General features: G+C 38.2%; 1 protein-coding gene across 1 annotated transcript in view; it reads right to left on the bottom strand.

The window, feature by feature from the left end:
* Nucleotides 1–24,240, bottom strand: part of usp43a (ubiquitin specific peptidase 43a) — a 137,486-nt gene that overhangs the window by 62,800 nt on the left and 50,446 nt on the right. The window contains exons 3-4 of the mRNA XM_034689029.1: nt 17,724–17,827; nt 1,623–1,715 (exon numbers count right to left, since the gene is read on the bottom strand). Coding sequence (XP_034544920.1) covers nt 1,623–1,715; nt 17,724–17,827 — 197 coding nt within the window. The remainder of the gene's footprint in view (nt 1–1,622; nt 1,716–17,723; nt 17,828–24,240) is intronic.

Here is a 24,240-nt window from a genome sequence, read left to right as displayed (position 1 = left end):
TGTGTGTGTAAGCTTTGGAGTGCATGTGTGTGAAGTCAGTGTGGGTCCAGCAGTGAGTCCACCCCAAATGTGAATGCATTTTTTGCCCTGTGCTGGGCCGAGGCAAATGCAGGGACAGACCACACACTGCCAGAGAATTGCAGTGCTGAGTTTGGGGTTAGAACATGCAGAGAGGATGCAGAGCATAGGCTTCTGCATGTTTGAAGATAGGAGGATTCCCTGAACACTAAACGGGCGGGCAAACCATCTGGATGGAGTTTAAATGATATTTTTTGTTTTTGTTATCTTTAAAGATATTTGAAGTCATGCTGCACACATGAGCTGAGAGAAAGCGAAAGAGAGAGGTAACATAACACAAAACCAAGAATGTTAGGCAAGTATTTCCCCACATCTCGATAAAGGTATTTAAGTTCTTCTGCCTGATTTGATCTTTGTTCAGTTGTGATTTAAATAAGCTAAATTCACGGGATTCCATCCAGAGGTAAGAATAATAAGATGTAATCTGAATTATGCAACAAATTGAGATTCATCAACAGATCTTCATCAACAGTAGTCTATAGATCTCATGGTCCTGAGAACCATCAAATCAAGCAAAACAATCCAAATCACATGAGTGCGAAAGGCCAATTAGGTTAATTGTCCTCTCAGTTGTAGTCCTTCCTTGTTCTCTTTTTGCCTCTTCCTTCATGTGTCAAAGTCACTCTGTCCTACAGTGAGACCTTGCTGATGTACAGCTTCTGGTGCAGTTAAGAGTGGAGACAACACAGAAAGTGTTTTGTCAGGGACTTTTGATAGGCAACATTTATCACTGCCATATAACCATGGTCAGTAGCTGTTGACATGAAGCATATGCCTGAGAAAATACCATTGGTGTTGAAGGTAGAGTGTGGAGACATGAGAATATTTAGCGATATCTAGCGGCTAAGTTCTAGATTCAATGCTCACCTTCCCATCGGTAAAGTGTGGGTGGCCTTTGAGGATAAGAAGCTGGTGTGATGCATGATAAGCATGATTGTCCATTTGTTGAGTTTTTTGCATCAAACATTTCTGTCAATACAAATTATTTTGACAACAACCACTTTCTTATTTTTTCCATAACACATGAACAAACAATTTTTATATTCGGGTTAGGCTAGACATGGTTGTGATCTCTGAAGGCTCCAAGCAGGTCAGTCTCTAGGAACAAACCATATCTTGAGAAAACATAATCATCATGAAGGCCAACAAAAGGAAGAGGGACAGGTTAGAAACAGGTACCTAGGAAGGTGTGAACTAGGTCAGTAACCCCTGAGTAACACAAAAGCCAGCCGATGAGGAGCCGTCAAGTTGACCAGTGAGGCAGCGGAAGTTGCTGTGTGGTTGCATTGAGATGGCTGAGAATCAGGCGAGGAGAGCTGTGGGTCAGGTAAAGCTTCCTTTATCATCTCGACTAGGTCACCTCAGCAAGGCTGTCTAATGTTCCCCTGATGAAGCCATGGTAACATCTCTCATGTAAGGTCCGGGTGCATCCGGGTGAGTCTTTTACGGTGTAATCTGGTAGTTTTCCCAGCTTTAACCTGCTAATCAAATTTTAGCGAATGTCCACAAAAAAGTGTCCACATTTAATGTACATCATACGTTACCTTGTTTGCCGAAGAGGGATGGGCAAGGAGATACAGGAAAATGGGTCGAAGGTGTTGCTCTGCTTAAGGCAATGAGGGCATGTCAGAGAGGACCTGGAGACAGACAGACAGACAGACAGACAGACAGACAGACAGACAGACAGACAGACAGACAGAGAGAGAGAGAGAGAGAGAGAGAGAGAGAGAGACAGACATTTTTTATCATTTTTGCAAGATATGACCTCAGCTAACAATATCATCTTGTAAATCTTGTAATATCCTGTTCTTAATTTCAGTTCATTGGAGTCATAATGTCTCTCCCTAAAATATTCAGAGACAACAGGCACTGGAGTTGAAGGCTCTTTCAACTTAGGATGAGTTCACTCAGTGTTGGACAGATAGATGTACAGTTAACGCCCTCCCTATACTCTCCAAATGCTTTCATTTTCTCTTTAGTGTGGAGTAAAAATGCAACAGATATTTTATTGTTTTGAGCAACATGAAGTTGAAACCTCTATGGCACTTAAATGTGCATACTCCATGTGGACGTTTATTAATACTAAATGATGGCACAGCACAGCACAGCAGACACAGGGGGAGCTGGAGAGGCAGGTAATACTAGAGTGAAACAGGAAAGATGACACAGTACAGATATTGGGACTCAGTGGGACAACAGATTGAAATTGAACAGAAGGCTGGCAGCAGGACAATCAAGTTGACAAAATTACAAAGCAAAGCGGAGAGAGAAAAAAGACATGGACAGGAATTGTCAAGGTCTCTGAATCTACGGGAGTGCAGCTGATAATAATAGAAGAATGACATCAGGACAGAAAAACAGGGGATACTAACCATCTGCTGGCAACAGCAAAAGTCTTCAGCCAACAAGTTAAAAGAAAAAAGGAGGGAAAAAAAACGCTGTCATGAAAACACTGCTATAATTAATCTGTCCTTGCTGAGAACAGATCAGAAAATTGATTTCTTTAACATCTGTGTAAAGTTAAACCCAAAGGTTAGTTCTGGTGTGCTAAGCTGAGAGATTACAAAGAAGAGTCAAGGTTTGACAGTGTGAATTAACATAGAAATAACCAGTCCTGTTGTAGATTTCTGTTTGTTTTAGCAGGTCATATTGAGGCATCAAGAGTCATGCTTGAACATAAGAGTGAAATCTAGTTTCAAGTCAAATCTAATCCTGGCAAGTGGTGGCTATTGAGGCGTTTAACAACTCTTACTTATTTGAATAAGAATTGTTTAATTGAGTTTTTTAGTCTTGAAATTTCTAGTTACATTTTCAATACGTCGTTATAGCAGGTTATACCAGCAACTCCTCCAAGGTTTGGATTGATGCTCAGTTTGAGCATATTTAAGGAGACATAATAAAAAATCAGCTCTGACATCAGCGCTCCCCATGTTTTGTAAGTTTTCTCTTTGGTAAGTAATGCTTTTGCTTTATCTGGAAACAAATCTATGGCAAAGCCTCAAATAACCTGCTGTGCCTCCTTAAATGTAATCTACCCTTTATAAAAGAACAAAGGGACCAAAGTGTACACTTTGTTCCTGCACTATATAGTCATCATTTGTTCTGCTTCTTCATAAGAGGTCATTAAATGCAATTCAGTTGCTGCATTGCATTTTGTGTACTGGCACTGTTGAGGGTATACTTTATAATAGGGTATGTTTTCTATATAAACTATATCTTAAGGTAACTTGACAAACACAGATGAATTACCCATTTTACTCCATCTGAGGAAAATCTATTATCTTTTAGAGGATAATGAACTTTAAAGAAGCTTGCTGATGTAGCATTTCTCACTGCTGTCTTAATGCAGTTATATTAAGTTGTGCAAGGGTAGATAGCTGAAGTTTTAGAAGGAAGGTACAAGTTTCTAGTGTGCTCTCCTTGATGTACTAAAAACTTTCTCTATACCTGGGCTGATTTCAAGTTTTGGTGTCATTAATGTACGTGGGAAAATTATTGCAATTTTGCTGCATAAAGCTCCATTTCACCGAGAGCATACAGAGTGCCTGCACGATTGTCTGTGTGTGTTTGTGTGTGTGCGTGTGTGTGCGTGTGTGTGTGTGTGGTGTGTGTGTGTGTGTGTGTGTGTGTGTGTGTGTGTGTGTGTGTGTGTGTGTGTGTGTGTGTGTGTGTGTTGCAAAATGCTCCTTTCATCTCCCAGTGTTACATCATCATTTCTGCCAGTTGAGCTGTATCCAAGTTTGAGGAGATACTAACATGTCAGATGTACAAATATGTTGGAAATAATACAAGCTTTTTCAGGCTCTGCATTTCCCGGCTGTCAGTGTTATTAAGCGGTGTGCCGTGGCAGCCAGTCACAGGCTTGCTAATGATGCCAGTTTGTACTCAGTAAAGCAGACTGACGGGCAGTCATCACACACACACACACACACACACACACACACACACACACACACACACACACACACACACACACACACACACACACACACACACACACACACACACACACATATACACAGTAGCGTGCACATCCAAAACTCTACACTGACTCACACTGAACATACACACACAAAAACTGTGGTGGCGGAACTGTCTCTGTTTCCTGTCTGGTGCACAATATGAGATCAATATTGCTGCTCATGCTTTGTCTGTTGGTGTATGAACGGTTGTGTGTTTCTGACAGAGAGAGCAAGGGGTGGACTGTGTATACATCATTGATATGTTAAACAGAAAGACCACAATCCTTTGGTGAGGACCAGATACCTGGAGCCGCACCACACACACCAACAAACTGCAGCAGGCCGCCACAGCAGCAGCTGCTCGTATTTATCAGAATGAAAGTTGGGCTGCTCAGCATCCCTCTGTTGTGCTTGGAACTAAATAAATAGCAGTCCACTAACAGAATCTCCAAGCATTATGCACAATCACGCTGCTTGATTCCAGCATTTTCATCCTGTTATTCTAAATTGGAGAGCTGTGCAGCACAACAGGAGGGTGTGATATAGGTGATGTGGATAATGCAATGTATGCAGCTCGAAATAGGTCAGGGTGTTGGTACATGGCACTGTATAAAATATCATGTGATTTATACATTAATGATTTAAGTGATGAGTTAGAAAGAGAAAGTCTTGCTCACACCAGAATGCAGTGGAACGGGTTCAAATGTACATTCTTTTTTGTCATGATCACCTAGTATTCATTTAATGATGTATGAGGACAGAAATGTCAACATAAATATTCCTGCAGAAGTCTTGTCAATTTAAATGTTTAGTAAAGTAAATTATGGAGGGAGATTTTTTAACAGGACCTAGTTAAAATATATAGTTTAAAATGAATTAATCCCGCAAGGAGGGTGATCGTAATCTGTTGCCACAGAAGTGTTACTGACCACAGAACAAGAGGGACTGTTTATTTTTGGCTCTATAAATACATTATTGTCAAATCAATCAAATCCTTTTTAGATCAATATTTCGTTTCAATTTGTTTATGTCTTCAGTTGGTAGCCGGGTAAAAAAACATGATACTATTTACTGAGCAGGCCATTATGCTAGATAGAAATTGGACAGGGTGAGAAAGGACCGTGACAAAAAGTAAGGAGCCTTGTCTCATCTTGAGGGGCATATTGCCGAGTAGAAGTCTACAGGGTTTAAGTAACTTAAAGGTCAGAATTGTTCATTATTAAATAAAAACAATATCTTGTCTCTCTTTTGCAAGCAGATATACATGAACAATCTGCAACATGGTGTGTGCTTAATGATTGTGACTTTTAATGTTATTCTTCAGCATGCCAACCTTTAACTTAAAGTGTCTACTCTGTGTATAACATTGTGCTGCATTTCATCACCTTTTTTTTCTTTTGTTCAGAACAGGTTCCCTGTTTTAATTAAAGGACAAAAAAATGATATATGACAAACCTTTTTTTCACTCAAAAGTTTCATATTCATCCAAAGTAATAACCCTTAAAGCCATGCTTAAATGTACTTGTAAGAGAGAATTGTTATTGTAGTCACCATGCAGTCTTGATCCTATTTAATGTGTAAACCATGTCAGCCAACAGTGTTGGATGAAAGCCCTGGCTCAGCCTAAAAACAGAAAAACACTTTGTTGTTGCCGTTATTTACACTTTGATGACGCGGAGATATCAAAACTACATGGCTGAGGCTGAGGACAACACATGGTAAACTATAGCACCAGATGCACTGCATTGGTGAGTTGAAAAATACATATTTTCTTATCTTACCAAATCCCCCCAGGCTGGTTATGAATGATAAATGATCAAGTTTTGAGTGCAGAATACATATTTATAGCACCTGGCTAGACTGTTACGTGCAAAGCGTCAGTGCACATTCATGACTCAGCTGCCTCAGGCGTGTACTGCATTAGATGCAAAAGTACACATAATGACTGTATTTCAGAGGTTTTCATCAATTATCAATACTTCAGATCTGCAGCAATGTTTCCTGGGTAAATAATAAGCGCAAAAAAAAATCTGAGCCCTCTTCCCAGTGAGTGAAATTATTTTTTAGTTTTTAGACAATCCCTACCTCAAAGAAACGTCCTTCAGCATTCTCTTGCCACTTGTTGATTCACTAATTAAGTGAGCGTGCTGCGCAGGTACAACACACTAAATCACTTCATACATTTTTATCACAGGTGACATTAAACTTCACTTTAAAGCCCCTGTTGGGAATTTTCAACTGGTTGTGAAACAGATTAAAAATCATAGCAGTGTCTCCTTATGACCCCAAAAAAGCAAAGGGGACTATCAGAACCACTCTAAAGCATTTTTATGTTGTAATATTTAATGCCTTTGACTAGTGCAAGGAGGGAGGTGTCAGGCCAGATGATTGATAGCACACTGGAAAAACAGCATTTTTCTACAACTTCAACTGCAAATATTCAAAATGTGTGATTTATTTGACTCTCAAAAGAAAGCAGGACGAGCTTTTGTCAGAAATTACTCCCATGGCATGTACAGGACAAAATCAGCAAAGTAATTAAGTTTGCATCTTTGTCTACAGGGGGCGCCAAAATCAACACAAACTGAAAGTTCCTCATAGCAGCTTTAGCTCAACTTTAAAGAACTGTATATATCTGTTAGGAACTTCATTTAAGTAAAAGCATCAGTGCAAACGCAACAGAAGGGCAAGCATACTTAAAACAAATGTAGAAAACACGTGTAGCTTTTAAAGGAGAGCAGTTCAAAAAGTCACTACTAAGAATAAGTTAGACTAAAAATACTGATGAATGAGGAATGAATTGATTAATAAATAATGACACTTAAAAGTGCATGTCTAAACAGAAGGCTACTCTTTGTTACACATATTTATACAGCAAACATTAATACACCACTGAGCAAGCACTTGGCAGCAGTGGCATGTCAAAACGTATTTTAACAGGTAGAAACCACAATCAAAACAATACCCGTTGGTAGACAGCCATCTGTTGTGACCTGTTATTAGAGGAATAAAACATTTATACAACCTATTGTAGGTCTGAGCCTGAAATACCTAGACAATGTATAATAAAAGGGTATGAGGTGACAAGACAAGACAGTGACAATATTACAATAATATCAGGACACAACAGTTCTACTGTAATTACTAAGAGCACAGTATAACTTTTTATTTTAAATGATAAATATTTGGTGGCAGGGGTTTAGTTAATTTATTTTTGTAATTGCATGAGCAGGGGCGACAGTATATCACTGAACTGATATTTTGTACAAACCCAACCAATGGTGATTGTTTTGAAGATTCGTTTCATGCTTCATATTTCCAAGAGAGCTAAGAAAAGGTACTAAGAGGTCTGACATGTTAATGTTTGATATTGTAAATAATGCATTCACTTTTGAGGGAATAAGGATCAAAAACACAACAACAGAAAACACATGAGTGAATTACACTGTTGTCTATAGTTCAGTGCTCCCGTGAGGTCTGAAGGAGAGAGAGATTCTGGAGTTAATTTTCTTCTGTTCGCCTGTCAGTCAGTCAGTCATGTGTCACTGGTTGAGGATTGGAGGGCACTCATCTCTCTCTGTGCAAGAGCAAAAGAAGAGACCTCCCGTCAGGGGAAATTAACTCAGTTAAAGGGGCTGTCAAGACACACACACAGACACACAACACAGACTTTCTCTCACAACTTCACTTTTATTAACTCTCCCTCCTTGATTTGAAGAGATAAGAGAAGAGAATATTTGAATTGTCTGCTCTCAACATCCCCTTCATACAAATTACTTTTTCCCTCTCCATGCTCTGACTAACCGATCAAAGGACAAGAGGAGAAACTTCAGCAACCATGCAAGCTCTTCAACATTAACAGTTTGGGACTAAACTGGGAAAAGTGTACGAATATAAACTTTTGTGAGGCCAAGGAATCACAGACACATGACACACACACACACACACACACACACACACACACACACCAAACTCCACACAGACAGAGTCATGGAATCAAACTAGTAGTTTTCCTGTAAGACATTAACCTTTTTATCTAAAAATCTTCAGAAAACAGCAACAACTATTCATCACATTAGCCCCGGCGATGTCCCTTAATGTCTTGTGCAATAAAAAGTCCAGAAACAAGTTTTTTTTAGCTGTAATTCCTGATCTTATCTGGTGACGACACTGTCTATAGTCTCAGGATCAGAGTCAGGTACTCTGGTGTTTATTGTGTGCTGTAACTCCATGAATTTCCCAGTTGTGGGACGAATAAAGGAGTATCTTATCTTATCTTATATTCTAAATAATGTCTAGAGGTTATTTCACACCCTAATCACCAATGATTAATCTGTTATGTGCTTGCTAAAGTTGACTTTTTGATTTTTTTTAAAGACAAAAAAGGAAAACAAAAACATCAAAGACTTTCTTCCATTGGATATTGACCCGGACTAACTGGCCAACACCCACTTCAAAGTGTAGCAGGTTGGTATCAGCAGGGTGCTGCGTGAGGCTGGACTCCAAGAAAGCTCTGTGGGTGGTGAAATTTTCCAAAATCAAAGTACTGAGGGTCAACGTCAGGTCATGTTTTGAGCAGCCACTCAGCTGTGCGCCATGGAATCACCAGACAGAGGCTTCAGAGCGGTCAACGTGAGCACATCCAAACCTGAGTGCATTGTTGTGCAGAAGTGAAGCCCCCACGGACATCTTTGAAGAGGAGAGAAAGTTTAGAAAGTTTTCAGTCTTCAAAGGATCTGGTTGAGAAATAAGTGAATGGGTGGGCATAAAAAGGATACTGAGCTGGTATCAGTTTGCTTAGCTGCATGAATGGCTTTTAAAAGTTAGGCTTTGAGGATCAATAATTGTTAAAGGCTCTGCATTTAACCTCTACCTGAATAAGAAAGAAATTATGAATGTTCTATTAATAATTTATCGACCACTAATTAAATTTGGGTATCCCTGTTTACTGCATTGTTATCAGTATCAATTACAGTACAGTATCAATTACAGTACTGTTAATTTTGTGAATGAAAATTATGGTGATTTTTCTGTCTAGGATCTAGACAAGCACAACATGTTAGCGGTGAACTGCCATATGACACATATGAAATCTACGATATTTTCCCCAACTGTGCGTCTAATTTGTCTATCGGAATAACTTAAATTGCATTCCTGTAACTGGCCGAATTGGTTGAGGGGCACAATACAAATTTTGTTACTTTCATGCAACCAGTGTGCCCCAGGTAAAAATTCTCCCTGCCTGTCCTTGTCATATCTCTCATTGTCATTGATGATTTTCCAGACAATTGTCAGCGATAAGGTCAAAACCAGTAACCAGGGTGATATTAGTTTAATGTTAGACAATTGTCATTTTTTGCTGCTGTTAGCTTTAATTGCTCTGTGTCAAAGCCTCATTTTATCCTATATCCTGTATATATACTAGGGGTCGACTAATAGTGTTTTTTTTCAGGGCCGATACTGATAGCGATGATAAGTAGCTGATGAGAACCATAACCAACATTTGGATAACAGATACAGTAGAACTGTTAAACTTGCCGAATTTGGAATTTGGAATATTACAAACTCCAACTCAAGACTTTTTAAAAATGCCTTCAGCAAAGGTTATAGGACTGAACCTTCGAGCCAGTTAGATAGTGTTGTGAGCGGGATGTTAGGTTAGACAAAGTGGTGAGTGCAAACAGACCCAGAGAGAAAGACACACAAGCAGCAGAGCCAAATAAGTGCATTTTAATTAATATATTTCATTGTCAATCAGTAAAATTAACAGTGATATAAAAAATTCAGAATATCTGCCCTGATAATCTGCCAAGACCAAAAATCCACCCCTGATATTTACCGAGAGGTTTTACCGTTTTGATCCGCTTCTTATCATCAGAGATGTCAACACAATGCACTAATACCAGGATATCTCTGGATCTATCATCCTATTGCACACCCCAAAGTCCAAGAAATCTGATATAATTATAGTAGCCAAAGAAAATGTGTTTTGTTTCTTGACTTGGAGTAAGTAAATTTCTCTTCTTTTTTTTTTACCATTATTATCTGTATGTAACCCACTTTCCTTATCTAAGCAGATCAGCGTGGACGTTGTGATATTGCACTATGACTAGATTATCTAACAAAGACAGCAAATCTAGATACCACACATGTAAAAAAGAGCTCATTGAATGAAATGTTGCTTTACAGATTGAAAAACTTGGTACAACCCTGATAGCAATTTCTGACAAGCAAATAAATTAGTTTAAAGAGAGAAAACACTGAGTAAAAGTACACTATAACTTCAGAGGTCAAAGACCAAAATGTGAGGGGAACTAATGGGCACTTAGTCCAAAAACTAAAACTAAATTCAAATCTAAAACAGCTTTCCAAATAAAGCAAACTTCTCTTATTTCAGTGCCTCTCCTGACCTGGAAATCCCAGAAACTAGAGCATCTTTTTGAAAACATTTATTTTACAAATTGTAGAATTTCCCAAATGATTTCACATCAAATCTGCATCATAATAAATGCTGCTGTGATATGGAAAAAAGTACCCATCCCTGTCTATCTTGTTTGCTCAGATGCAGACAGAGGCTGAGGCCTACTGCACGTCTCCCAGGCCATTAAAAATAGATGCAACAAACTCAGAGTGACAAACCGAGGAGGAGGGAGAGCCTTTGACAAAGACTCATTTAAACGCCTCGGCACGATGGAGTGACTCGAGCACCAACTCCCACACTGGCAGCCCAAACCACAAGACAGCCCCGGCTCTAATCGCAAACATTTATTCAGATCAGACAACTGCACTGAATGCCTCTGAGGAGCTTCTCAGTGAGATATAAAAAGATTCAGCGAAAGAAGAGGAGTGAAGAAAGAGATCGAACAAGTGATACAGACAGAGAGAAAGAATGGAAGGTCAGAGAAAGAAGAAAAAAAGGGAGAAGACAAAGACCCAGCCAGAAACAAAGAAACAAAAATTAGACACAGCAAGACTGAAGGGGAGTGAAAGCTCTTTTGTTAGCCTGCATTTAGAGACAAAGTGACTCCAATCCCCCAGTGATTACATGGAGTAAAGAGGGGTGAAAAAAAGGAGTAGATTAGGAAATAAGTCTCCTGACTCGGCAGACTAAATCCAGCTCAGACTGAGACGGACTAATGAGACGAGAATACAAATTTATAAGAGGCATATCCACACAACAGAAGTCTTGATGGAATCCGCGCAGATATCTTGGTTGATTATTTATTAAATTAAACTGGGTCACCAGGAAGAATATCACCTCAGAGTTTGGAAACCAGCAAACACTCAGTGGTTTCAGATTGAGGATAAATTGATCATGTGATGCATTCTTTTTTGGAGTGACCAGTTTTTCACAAAGGTCTAATACTAAGGTTTAATTAACGTAATGTGGAGTGAGGGGATTACAGTCAGACAAGGTGAACTTCTTGAGTACTGTATGTACTCACCATGAAGTTAAATGGAATTTGCACATTCATGGATATCACTGTACTGCAGGAATGTGCCAACTGAAGCAAAATGCATATCTAAGGCTATGGTATGATACAGTTAAGTTTTTTGATTTGATCATTCTTTGACATCTGCTGACCAAGCTTCATTCACAGTGATACTGCAAAAAAAAGTACAGTTTGTATGTCTTGAAAAATCTATATATACAGAACTTTTGATTACACATAAATGATGGTGAATAAGATATTTTTGTATCAATTTAAAATCAAGTATACAATTATTTAAACTCCGTAATGTGAAATCTCCTACAGCCTTTAGAAAGATCTTTATTTTTTGAACATTTGACGATTTGCTGTGTATTATAATATTACAAACTTGGTGTTAAAGACTCATATGCAGCTCCAGAGCAGGCTTTAAGAGAACAGCATACCATGATTGTGTCTGATTCAGTCAAATTCACCTGCTTTGACTTCATATGTGTTTTGCTGACAATAAAATACAGTTAAAATTCCAGCTGTAACAGTGTTGACGAGACTGGAGTGAAGGAAGTCAATACTTGAGGCTGACACTAGAGCAAAATGTTCTCTTCTCTCTGTCTCGTTTTATTGCCTTTTGAACCTGAAATGTGTTATTACTACAGCTGCCCTGTCCTGAGTACTTACTTTTACAGTTCTGTTTGTATCAGTACTACAGGAATGTGGCTTGAGCTTAGAGCAATAGGTCATGTTTTATATATTAAGCTTCATTGAAAACAAAAAAATGATTTTGTCTTATGGAAAATTGTTTTGTAAAAAAAAAAACAAAGACAAAAACTGGTGGAGTGTACCAATACAATGTGTGTATGCTCAATGACAATACTATTAACATCTATTACCATACATTAGCACTGTGTTATTCTGCTGTCCCGCAGAAATACATTTCCCCAAGCTAATCTAATTAGCTAATGAATTGGCAGCTAATCAGATAATGTCTGATAAACACGAGTATGTGTGTTTGTGTTATCGTGTGTGTGTGTGTGTGTGTGTGTGTGTGTGTGTGTGTGTGTGTGTGTGTGTGTGTGTGTGTGTGTGTGTGTTTGTGTGTGTCTGAGTGTCTGTGTGAATGTGTGTGTGTGAATAAATGGTGAAGAGAGTAAAGTGAAAGTGTTCATTCAGTGAGGCAGTGAGCATCATGGGACACAAGGCTCCATGAGGATACAGGCCGACTATAATTGTTCAATCCATCATCTGCCAAAGAGGGAGTGGAATAATCTCATGGATAAACGGATGGTTAAAAACACATACTGTTGTCTAAACTGGAAGAGTTTCAAGGGTTGACCATTTCGCTAGGGGTCGACTGTGCGTGAAACGTGACAGGACTATTTACTTTTGGCTGTGAATCAAGAGATCACACTCTGACTCCTGGATTTCTCATCTTGGAGAAGGACAATTGTAAAACTGTAGATTTGTGGTCACATATTCAGATTGATACACTGTGTTCCAAATTATTATGCAAGTTGCATTTTTGTGAATATTTTCAAAGCTATGTTAACAGTCATGGTAAAAATGGTCAGATAGTTAATATATTTCTTTAAGTGTGTGGTTAAAATGGGGCTGTTCAAAGTAAGTTGGCTGTATTTTCAAATAAATGCAGAATCTGCAGAAATGAGTGTGCCAAATACATAACTTCGTGAAAATTAAAAACTAAGCACCATTTTAAACATTCTATTGATTGAAAATAATATTTACTTCAAATGTATTCAAACTTCAACAAAAAACAACATTTTTTTTTACTATTGTGTACAAAATAAAACTGTTAATGTCTTTTAACATCTCAAATCTAAAGTGTCCCTGTTAATGAGGGTCAGAAGTCGCTGGTAAACAGATTTAGTTAGGTTTCTGATGACTTCTCTGCTGACACTGTGTGCTGCACCTTGTATGGCTTTCCAAAGAGGCTCTTTGAGCTGTATTTCTTGCCATCACTGTAAATTATCTTCTTTATTATTGACCACAAGTTCTCAATTCGATTGAGATCAGGTGAGCAGGCCGGCCAGTTCATGAGGCGATCCTCTTTAAGCCCTGAGATGTCAACCAGTCTTGGGAATAACATTAGGCATGTGACGGTGCATTGTCATGCATGAACACTAGCATCTTCTTCACCGGAGCTGATCTCTTTTCCACCATGGAAGGAAACTTTTACACCATCGTGAACCCGGAAAGGACCGATAGGTTCATCATTAACAATGACAGCCCTGAATATAACACCACCACCACCTTGTACACGTCGTAGTCGAGTTGGAGCAGAGACTAAAATCCAATCAGATGCCCACCCCTCTGGTCCATCTAGGGTTGCCCGGCACTCATCAGTGAATATAACTTTGGAGAAGTCGGCCTTCATGTATTGATTAGTCCATTCCAGTCGTTATTCCCAATCCATTTTCTTCAGCAGAGGTCTTGTCTTAGCCTTTTGGACCATTGTCACTTGTCTTAGCATCCTACATCGAGTAGATCAGGGTACATCATCGAGCCCCACAGCTTAATAATAAGGCCGGACTGGTAGCTAAGGGTCTTTTAGTAATCTCACATTTGATTCTTGACCGTTATTGGCTTGATAATGTACGACAAGCTTTTTCTACTCGAGGTTTTCTCCCATCCTGACTATTTTAAATATATCTTTTATGGTTCGGTGGTCACGCTGTAATTTCTTGGCTATATCATTGGTAGATTCCCCCTTGCTCAGACTCTTGACAATTTGACTCTTTTCCTCTTTGGTCAGATCATTTCTCTTGCCCATGGTCAAGTTGAATAGGACTTGCATAATAATGTGGCACACCTATATACACGTGTTCTGTGATAAAAGATATTAGAAAGTGTTGTAGATTCAAACTAAAAAAATTTTTTTAAAGCACAAGGCCTTAAATAAATCATACTAAAACAATATTTTGTTCTGAACATCAGTCTTCCAGATTTTTTCAAGAAAAGGTTACCTGCATTATAATTTGGAACGCAGTGTAATCTTAGTTACACGCAATACAGCATAACAAAGAAAAAAAAGCAAAAACAGCTTTTCTCAATTTATCTACAAAATACAGAAGAGAAACCACATGGTAATCCATTTACATGACAGAATGCAGAAAACACAAAATGATAATCACAAGTCTTCAAAATTAATGTCAGACCTGATTATATAAAACCATGTATGTACACATAGTATGAATGTCATTAATCCATGATCATTAGTCCTAAGGGCTGATGCAGTGCGTCAAACTGGGAGAGTAATCTGCTTAGAGTGTATTATTATTAAAGTAGAGTATTATCTTTACTGTAAGCATTTACCCTCTAGATGCTTACAGTAAGGGTTAGTAACAGTAGAAGGGTGTGCAACTGGCTCCCAAAAAAATCCATTCATTTTCCACAGAGCTGAGCAGAACTCAATACAATTTTCATCCTTGTCAAATTTCTGAGAACTCTCATCAGCAGTCATCAACTGATAAATTCACCACTTCCATGGATCCCTGCTGACTGCAGTACAATCCCTGAACAGTAGCTCAAACTGAAGACTGCAAAATTGATATCATGACAGCCCTCCTAAGATCCAAAGTTAACTTTTACAGAAAAACTCTAGGCCAATCAATCTTAAAATGCACCCAGGAGAGCTGTTAAGTTCCAAGTATATAATTTGGGAGTTGTAACTAAAATGTAATAAGCATATTTTTTTCACAACACAATAACCTTTTCAGTTTCAACATTTGTTAAGTTGTCTTTGCACTATTTTCTATTAATAATAATTAAATACAGGATTTAAATTACTTGCTAACCATCAAAATCTGTTTTCATCAACATTAAACACAACGTCCTAACTTCTTTGGCATTGTGGTTGTATGATATAATATAATCTTCCCTATGTTAAGTTACTTTTTAACGCTAGTGTCACAGTAGTACAGTTTGTGCAGGAAAGGAAGTAAGACTCTCATAGGAAAAGGCAAAGTGGCAGAATAAAGTGCACGATTACACCGAGGCAGCCATCAGCAGAGCTATCTTGGGATGAGAAATGTTTTCACCATCTTATCTCACATTGTTCAGAAGACAAGTGAGAAGTAATGGTAAGTGGTTGAGGTAAATGCGCACCACCACGTGTGGAGAAAAAGGTTACAGAAGGTCTACAGTCTCTTCCATTAGAGGGTCTATTTGACGACAGAAGTTTAGTTTTAGACTCTTCACTGTGAATAAAGCAGTGCTGAAGATAGATCTGCTGAATCTTTCACAGGTCTGTCTGACCTATTTTCTCCAGGCACTGATTCTTATCCGCAGGAGAGAAAACACTTTCTCACCTGTGCTACCTTTTCTCTTTAATGGCATGTATTGCACTCAGTTTATTCAAACACCACCGCAGGACATTAGAAGTGGTGCCTGGGAGAATCCTGTCTGCATATTGCATTATTGATAAGTGACTGTAGATAGTTTCCAAAATTAGTTCTTGTCCTACTTGAGCTTCGAGTTAAATGATTTTGAAAGAAACGTTGTACAACTTTTTGATCAAATTCACCATCATTTGTCTTTCTAAATAATCAGCATAATTAGTCTGCAGGTCCTTGTCTCCACAAATATGCTCTTAATTGTCATTTATTGTCTTATTTGGAACAAGAGCATCAAAGAGTTTAACCAAAATGAGCATATGACTGGCTCTGTGGTCTGAACAAACAACGGGGGGCAGTGAGTCCTTCTAATGCAGATAAGGAAAATGTATGCCCCCTCAGGAACACAGGGATTAACTGGGAAGCAAAGCAAGTACATTATGTCCTCATGCAACCCATGCAGGAAGTTGGTTGGTTGTAAGAATTTTCTTTTCAGGATACCCATGCATAGTATGATTCCTAAACATTTTCTCATTTGAGCTGAAACTTTGTTGTCCTACGGTGGTATTTAATAAAAAAGAAACATCAAACAAAGTTGGGAGTCAAAATAAGTGATGATATTAAAATAGAAATTGCCTTTTTGATGGTATCACTCAAAGTTGCAGGAAGACTTGACTTTCTTTATTCTTTGGTCTGGCATATATTGTTTAGGCATCAGGTTTTATTTTTAGTCAGTGTCTGACACTAGAGTTTTATCTGGGCTACTTCTCAGTTATATATGATTTAGTATAGGTACATAGAAGTTGAAGATGAACATTTCCACACATCAGATTCTTTGGCCAGCTGTGGCTGAATGGTAGGGTCGGTCATCTTTGAGATGGAAGGTTGAGGGTTTGAACTCAGGTAAAGTGTCCTTGGACAAGACACTTAATCCAGAACTGCCCCTTGTGGCTGTGCCATTGGTGCCTGAAAGGGATTGGATAAAACTGATGGGCTCTTTGCATAGCAGCCTCTGCCATGAGTGTGTGAATGGGTAAATGTGACTTGTAATGTAAAACTGCTTTAAGTGGTCAGAAGACCAAAGAAAGCGCTATATAAACACAGTCCATTTACCATTTAGTTACAAAGCCTAAAAAATGAATCAACAAACAACATACCACTGACTGTTTATGGATGACGCGCCTCTACCATCTCTTACTCTCACGAGTCGGCACCAATATTTTTATTAATGTAGGCCAGAAATGCTAGTCCTGTGCTGTGTCTAAGCTCTAGTGCAAAAACCTGCCAGAGGGGGCTGTAGATTGGGTTACTGGTTACTGCCATAATACTATAAAACCAAAGTGCCAGGATGCAGAGAAGCACAGCTGGCATCTCGTAGTGCAGCACAGTTTGGCAGTATTGCTATCTAGAAAATACATAGAAGATAAGAGTTTTGTGAAGGCTGTGTTGGTTAAACTGGCATATAACAACTATGCTAACGTCAGCCACAATTGAGGAAGACTCTGTGATCCCATGTTGAACAATTTGCTCTGAATTTACACTTTATGAGTGTTTCTTGACTTTAGACTAGACTTTGAACCGATCGAAAGTCGGTTCGCTTCAGAATATCCTTGTCTATGAGTTCAATGACTCTTGTGCAACTGTTTGTAGTCTCTTCCTGTCCCTCCTCAAGATTTCCTATTAAAACAAAGACTTCTCTGAAAAATAGACACTTGGGCATTCATAAGCAGGATGAATGTCTGACCCATGTCCCATTTGTTCTGTCTGGTTTAGCTTTACTTTTGGGGAGATGTCATGTCAGCCATCTTTTTATAAAGTCCATGCAACAGACCATCTGCCACATTAAGTGTAACCAACAGGCTTTTGTAATACCTGAGCACACTGCTCATATCTCTGCCTCTCACCTGTACTGAGCCTGGAAGTGTTCCTGGACAAAACTGTGTCGACTTCGAGGCTGCTGTGTGTTGGCTGAACTGGGACTGGAAGGCTCCTCCAGTGAACCGGGTCCCTGCAGACAAAGAAAAAGAGGTATGCTGAAGAGAAAACTTTTTCACTTTAAGGAAACTTTGCAGGCAGAGACACTCACAAAAATTCCCATCACCAACATTGTCTTCAGAATTCTTTAAATAAGACAGTTTAAACACTTGTTTCCACCATGCTGTCAAATAAATGCACTTAAGCTGCAGAGAAGAGATTTTCTTTCACAAATTAGTTGTCATATCTGAATAACAAATGGAGGCTGTATGCAACATAAGGTATCCCATCTGTGTTTTACTGGTTTTGACAATTTTGTTGCACAAAAAGAGATTAAGAAAAGCTCTTTCAACAAGACCCAATGAGCACTCTATGCACAGCTCAACTTCTGCACCATCTGCAGCATCTGTTTTTTGTAAACTGAAGCTGTAAGTTGACTTGATGTCAGATATAGACAGAATGAAGGATAAAACAATAACTTGACCTTATGGATGTAACCCTTTTCCTGCATTATTCACAGACAAACCTGAAATCCTGAGTGTCAAGGTGGTTGTCCTGAGAATGTAGTGTCAGGGATGAATCACTTTCTTTGCACATTGAAATGGACTTGTCCAATAAATTACAGACTGATAGAGAAATAGAGGATGAGTCAAAAAGAAAAATGAAACACACAGAGAGAAGTTTTACTTTTAACTTGTTTAGTACAGTTACTACAATGGCTGTGATACCCTGCATGGTGTGTCAGACTCAGCAGGAGACGAGAACAACTTCAAAGGCAAATGTAGAAATAAAAAAATGGGGGTTATGAATTAAATATGGACAACTATGACTCGAGGAAACAGAGCAACTGGTTGCTCAGTCTCTGTCTGCTGCGACTGATTTAAAAAGCTGAGAGTGAACACGAAGTGGTAATGACTAATTTAACACAATGGCTGACATACACTAGCAGTTTAGTCCAAGTCTGTTGCTACTATATTCATGCTGTCAGGTCATGCACCACAGCGGTTGTTCGTTAGTCTCTGTTAGTTGCTGTAATTTCATAAATTATAAATGTTTAGTTGTTGCATGCTACTTTTGATAAGGTATGAACAAAAGCAGAAATGTTAGTTTGTCGTCTCAAAGCACACTGCAAAATGTTCTGTATCAATAATGCATAATTAGCATGAAATAAAAAAGCAGGATGTAAGATGTTCTTTTTGACTTGGTGAAATAAAATAATATATTTTTTAAAAGAGTACAAAAAAAGTTAGGGTTTTTTTGTTGTTGATTTTTTTAGCTGTTTTGCCTTTATTGGAAAGAAAATCCTCTAGAGAAGAGGAGACATGGGGAGAAGAGATTTGGGGGTAACATCCAAAAAACGGAATAGCTAAATTCTCTATCCACAAATGTAGAGGGGATGTTTTTTTTTTAACTCATTAGTTATAAAGATATTAAGGTTAAGAGTTTTGCATTGTTAGGAGCATGGTTAATTCGATTGACAAGCAGGCACACTGTCGCTGTTAGCGAGAGGCGTGGCAGTGGTTAAAGACTTCGAAACTACCTAAATGTCAATCTTAATGCTGATGTGTGTGAGCAAATTGCCTCTATTTTTTTGTGAACATTTCTCTCCTATGCACCTGTTGATAGGGATGTAAAAAGTATTTTTCTAATAACATTGACTGTTAATTAGCCGCAGGATGAATATGTTGGTGGTTAAAAAACACTGTTTACACTTACACAGGAGAAGAGTAGCAAAGAGAAATGTGACATTTATCAAAAGTAGGCTTCAAAATTGACACAATTGAAAGTTCTTAACGGGAGCTTGAGGTTTCTCTACTTTTTTTGCACGTAACAGTGGCTTAGGCCAAAAAGCATGTCCTGCTGAATCGTTTAAAGCTTTGAACACGTCCCACACTTGTTTTCAATTACTCTGCCTAATTAGACCTGTAGCCAGGTGAGTGAAGGTGATTTAAATGAAGCACAGCGTGTGCTAATCCACACAGTCCTGACATCTAATCAGGTGGTAAAAGTGAAAACGCCTGTGCCTTCCTATCGTGTTCACAATTCCTGAAGTACTACTTTTCTTAAGATCAAAGTTTAGAAGCTATGGTGGAGTTTCTGTTTTCAAAAATTGCAGGACCTTAAAGTTATTTTTGCCGTGTGTAGATATTTAGAATTCTTAATTATCGATTATTATTATTGATTCTTACAAAAAACAGCCTGAACTGCCTGTTGGTGAACAAGAACTTCAAATAAAACTTTAATTTTTATCTGGATGAAATGTTAAAATCTGCTGGCTGTGCTGCAGTCCCATTAACTGTTCTGAGAATAACAGAAAATTTTAAAGCACAACTCAGTCTCCAAACTGCATCTTCAAAGGGTAATACTGTACTGAAAATATACATTACAAAGTTATACTTTATATCATCTTTGAAGTTATGAAAGGTTTCTTTTCTCAGCTGAGACAACAATTACAACCAAGCCAGCTTAATCGTAAATGAAGACTTTTATGGACAATAGTTTGATATTTTGTGGTTCAGTCCAGCCCCACAGCTGTGGAATGAACTGCCTGAGGAAATTAGGTTGGCGGACTTTGTGTTGTGTTTTAAGTCATGGCTCATAACATACTTTATCGGGGAGCATTCCTGATTTTATTTGACCAAAGTGTCTTGCACAGGGTTCTGTTTTTATGTTTTTATTTTGTTTCTATGATTTTATGTTTTTTTAAAAGTAATGATACTTGCACTAATTGACTGGTCTTTTAAAATGTTCTTTATTTTGCACATGTCATTTGAGGCATTGTAAAGCACTTTGTAACATAGATTTTGAAAAGTGCTCTATAAATAAAGATTATTATTACAGCCCTCAGATTAAATACAGCCTCTATTAATTTGTTGCAGTATTTACAAAAGCTCAAACCATAGCCATTTCTATAGATAGACTGAAGAAAAAAAATTGACATGGCCTTTAAGATAAGACACATAAAAAACATATAATATTAAAGCAGAATTAAGCTATGAGATGAACTAGAAGAAGACACCTCAGCCTCAGAGCTAACCCTGAGCAGCTTATCTCCTGTAATGGACAGTTAAGGAGGCCTGTGTGAGCTACAGAGATGAAAATGGATTCATATGCACCTGGGGACCATGCAATGCTGCTGGGGAAATTTAAACTTGACTCAAATTTCCATTTTGTGCTACTGAGCCTCAGTTTTATTTAAAGGTGCAGAGAGTTGGGTGACAAAGAAACAAGAAAGTCACCAAAAAGTTTTCCTGGAAACTTGAAATACAGAGCCTCTGAATTTTAGATAGACTGCGCATTAAAAAATCCCTGGCAATCATCTAATTCTTGAGCTCCATTTTGCAGAAGAATGCAAGAAGAATTATGTTTTTCACCTATTTTTATCTACATACATTTGACAACATGTCATACAAAGGGTAAATGACAGTGTGTTATTTAAACATCAACGGTCTGTATTCCACGTATCATCTCTTGTTATCACATCACATGCCAAGCTATTATTGGTTCTCTGTCTCTCAAATGTTGCCCCCTTTTCTTCATCTCTCCACTGAAGGACAATGGAGAACAATCCTCCGACCCTCAGAGACAGACTGGGTTACAAGCATTGCTATGGAAACTCTGGCCTCATTCCCCAATGAACATGTGGGAACTTTTTCATTAGCCACAGCGTGGTCTAAAAATAAAGAAAAAGGCTAACTGCCAGAGACATTCATGTTTGACTGAAGACATTATGCATACTGAAAGCTTCATGTCAACATCCAGTATACATACTTTTCTATCAAACCACAAAAATATACCAACCCTACATGATTAGTGAAAAAACTTGTTGAATGTTTCGATTGTAAAATTATTGTCCTAAAAAGAGAGGAAGGACGGCACTAAGAAGGATTGGAGATCTTTCAAGATTAATCAATACCAGGATATTCATGCCTAGTTTATTTCCTCAGTCCAAGCTTCTATGAAGAACATTCACTTTGTGTTGATCTTAGCGCCCCTGTGGAGAAAGTGGAACCTCTTAGCTCATCCTGTCCAGCACACGTGTGAGAAATCTGGAACTTATTGGCAATCACTTGATGGCAGTATATGCTAAGAAGAATAGCAGACTTAATTTTTTATATGCTGCATTGTTTGCCATCCAATCTGAACACTGATTGTGTGTTCAGATCCCAATCAAAGCTAAACTTGTGCCCAGTCATTTCTTGGCTCATGAACAGTTGAATTTTGTTCATGGTACTATGTACAGATTTTATTCTTATTTGAGGATGCAGCAACAGCAATGAGTTGTGTACTAAGGGACATAATTCTAAAATTGTCAAACTATTTGCTCACACAGTCTCTCACACAGTTGTGAACCTCTTCCAAACTTCTGAGACACTTTTTTGCTCCTTTTATAGCCATGTTACTGTTAGGCTAATTAGTTTGGGTTGTTCTTCCATGTGTGTTTTTTTAGCTGTACATAACCTCTCAGTGTTTTTTTGTTCCTGTCCTGGCAGTTTTAAAACATGTTGCTAGCATCAAATGCAAAACAAGCATATATATATATATATATATATATATATCATTTCACAAAATAATTTTTTGGTTTCAACATTTGATATCTTGTCTTTGCACTGTTTTCCTTCAAATATAGGTTTTAATTTATTTGGAACCATAACAATCTGCTTTATCAACATTTTAAACAACATCCCAACATTTATGGAATTGGGAGTCATAGGATTCAGACCTACACCAACAGACCCTGGAGCTTTAAATAGAATCCAGAAATCCAGTTGAATGCATGGTTGTACAGTTCATCATGCATTCTTTCAACAAAGTTATCAGCCGTTGTCAATGTTTTTTGGGGGGGAAATTCAAATAAAGGTACTTATTGTCCGAGTATTGCTTGGTGGTAGCAATTACAGGCATTAAAACGTACTATATAAAAAATAAATCTTATTTCTGGTTGTCTGGATTGGTTTTGTAGGTCATATAGGTATCAGTATACATGTTCTTTTAAATCTTTACTTAGGTCAACCATACTCACCATGTCGTATTATTATTATTTTTTTTTTTCTCTCAACTCTGTTTAGACTTTATTTGTGTTTTTCTCAAATTCAAAGTTACATATTATACTCAATTGAGTGGTCGTGGAATAATTGGAAAAACATTGCAGTGTCAACACAATATTACGAGAAGATGAATAAACCATGTCGTAGTCTTGAGTTCACGAAATGCCATGCAAAATCGGGACCAGTTCGAACTTCTTACTGACCTCAGTAAGTTGTATCAGTACTGACACTAAGTTGCAACAGGGAGTACATCACAGTAAAGAAAGACATGAGTAGGACACACAGGCAGGCTTTGATACCTAATTGTCTATGCATAATAAATCAAAAAGAGCTCTTTAACTGCCTACTTGAAAATTCATATTTCCCTATAAGGAGATCAACAACCTCAGAGCCAACCTGAACACAATTGACTGAACTGGGCCTGAATTATGGCAAAGAAACACACACTGAATTCTGCAAACACACACATTTAAGACACAGGCAGAGACAGAAACCCTGAGTGTTCTCTGCGTCTTTATTTAGCAACCAGGGAATAATGAACACTAGCACAATGTTGTTCCAGCTCTGCTATCGTCTGCCAAAAATAGCTGCGTGGGGCAAGCAGCAGCAATAACAAGTGAATACTAACATAGAGAAGCACAAAGCTGCTCAATTGTCACTCTGGGTGCAATCCAAAAAAAAATAAAAATAAATAAAATACCAACAGATGTAGGACATTTTCAGCTGCCTCCTGTTGCTCAGGGACAGAGTTACTGGCAGCATCTACACACCCCTGGTGATGTGTTGCATTTTGTGTCTGGTCTCAGAACTCAGCATGCTTCAGCTGAAATAGCTTTATACTTGTCTTGTTATCTCAATAACTGTAGTGTTAATGTGTGAACGAGCAACAGAAAAAGGTAGGAGAAAACTGTGTAGGTGCATGGAGACTTGAAATCAGAAAAGATAAGGAGGCATTTAAGAATAGACTGGAGGAAATATCTGCTTATGAATAAATGAATAATTTCTTCTCATTTTTGGAGCCAGTTTGACATCTTCTTTTTGTTCACTTAACCACGTTTTGGTCAGTTATAAAGACTCAAAAAAACTGGATGTCATGTCTCTATATCTCTTCCTCTTGTTGTACAAAAGTGATGTCAAAATACCACCTGTGAAATGTGTGCTGGTGACGATTCCGGGGCCAGTCTGCAGTCTGTAGGTAGCAGCTCATGGAGCCAGGACATTTACATACCACCCCTTCAACTAACCAAATCACACATTTAGCTTAGTGATTTAACCAGATAGATCCCTCAAATGTGCCCTCAAGTTGGCAGAGTTTCCAGCAAAACATATTTTTTGGGTCAATTGGAAAATTAATCTCACAGTTAAACAAAGTTTAAAGTGTCTTGTGTCAGTGTTTGTA

The sequence above is a fragment of the Notolabrus celidotus genome, chromosome 7 (assembly GCF_009762535.1).
Source record: "Notolabrus celidotus isolate fNotCel1 chromosome 7, fNotCel1.pri, whole genome shotgun sequence".
NCBI classification, from domain to species: Eukaryota; Metazoa; Chordata; class Actinopteri; order Labriformes; family Labridae; genus Notolabrus; species Notolabrus celidotus.
Note: the sequence above shows the minus strand (reverse complement) of the source record. Positions and strands in the feature narration are given on the sequence as shown.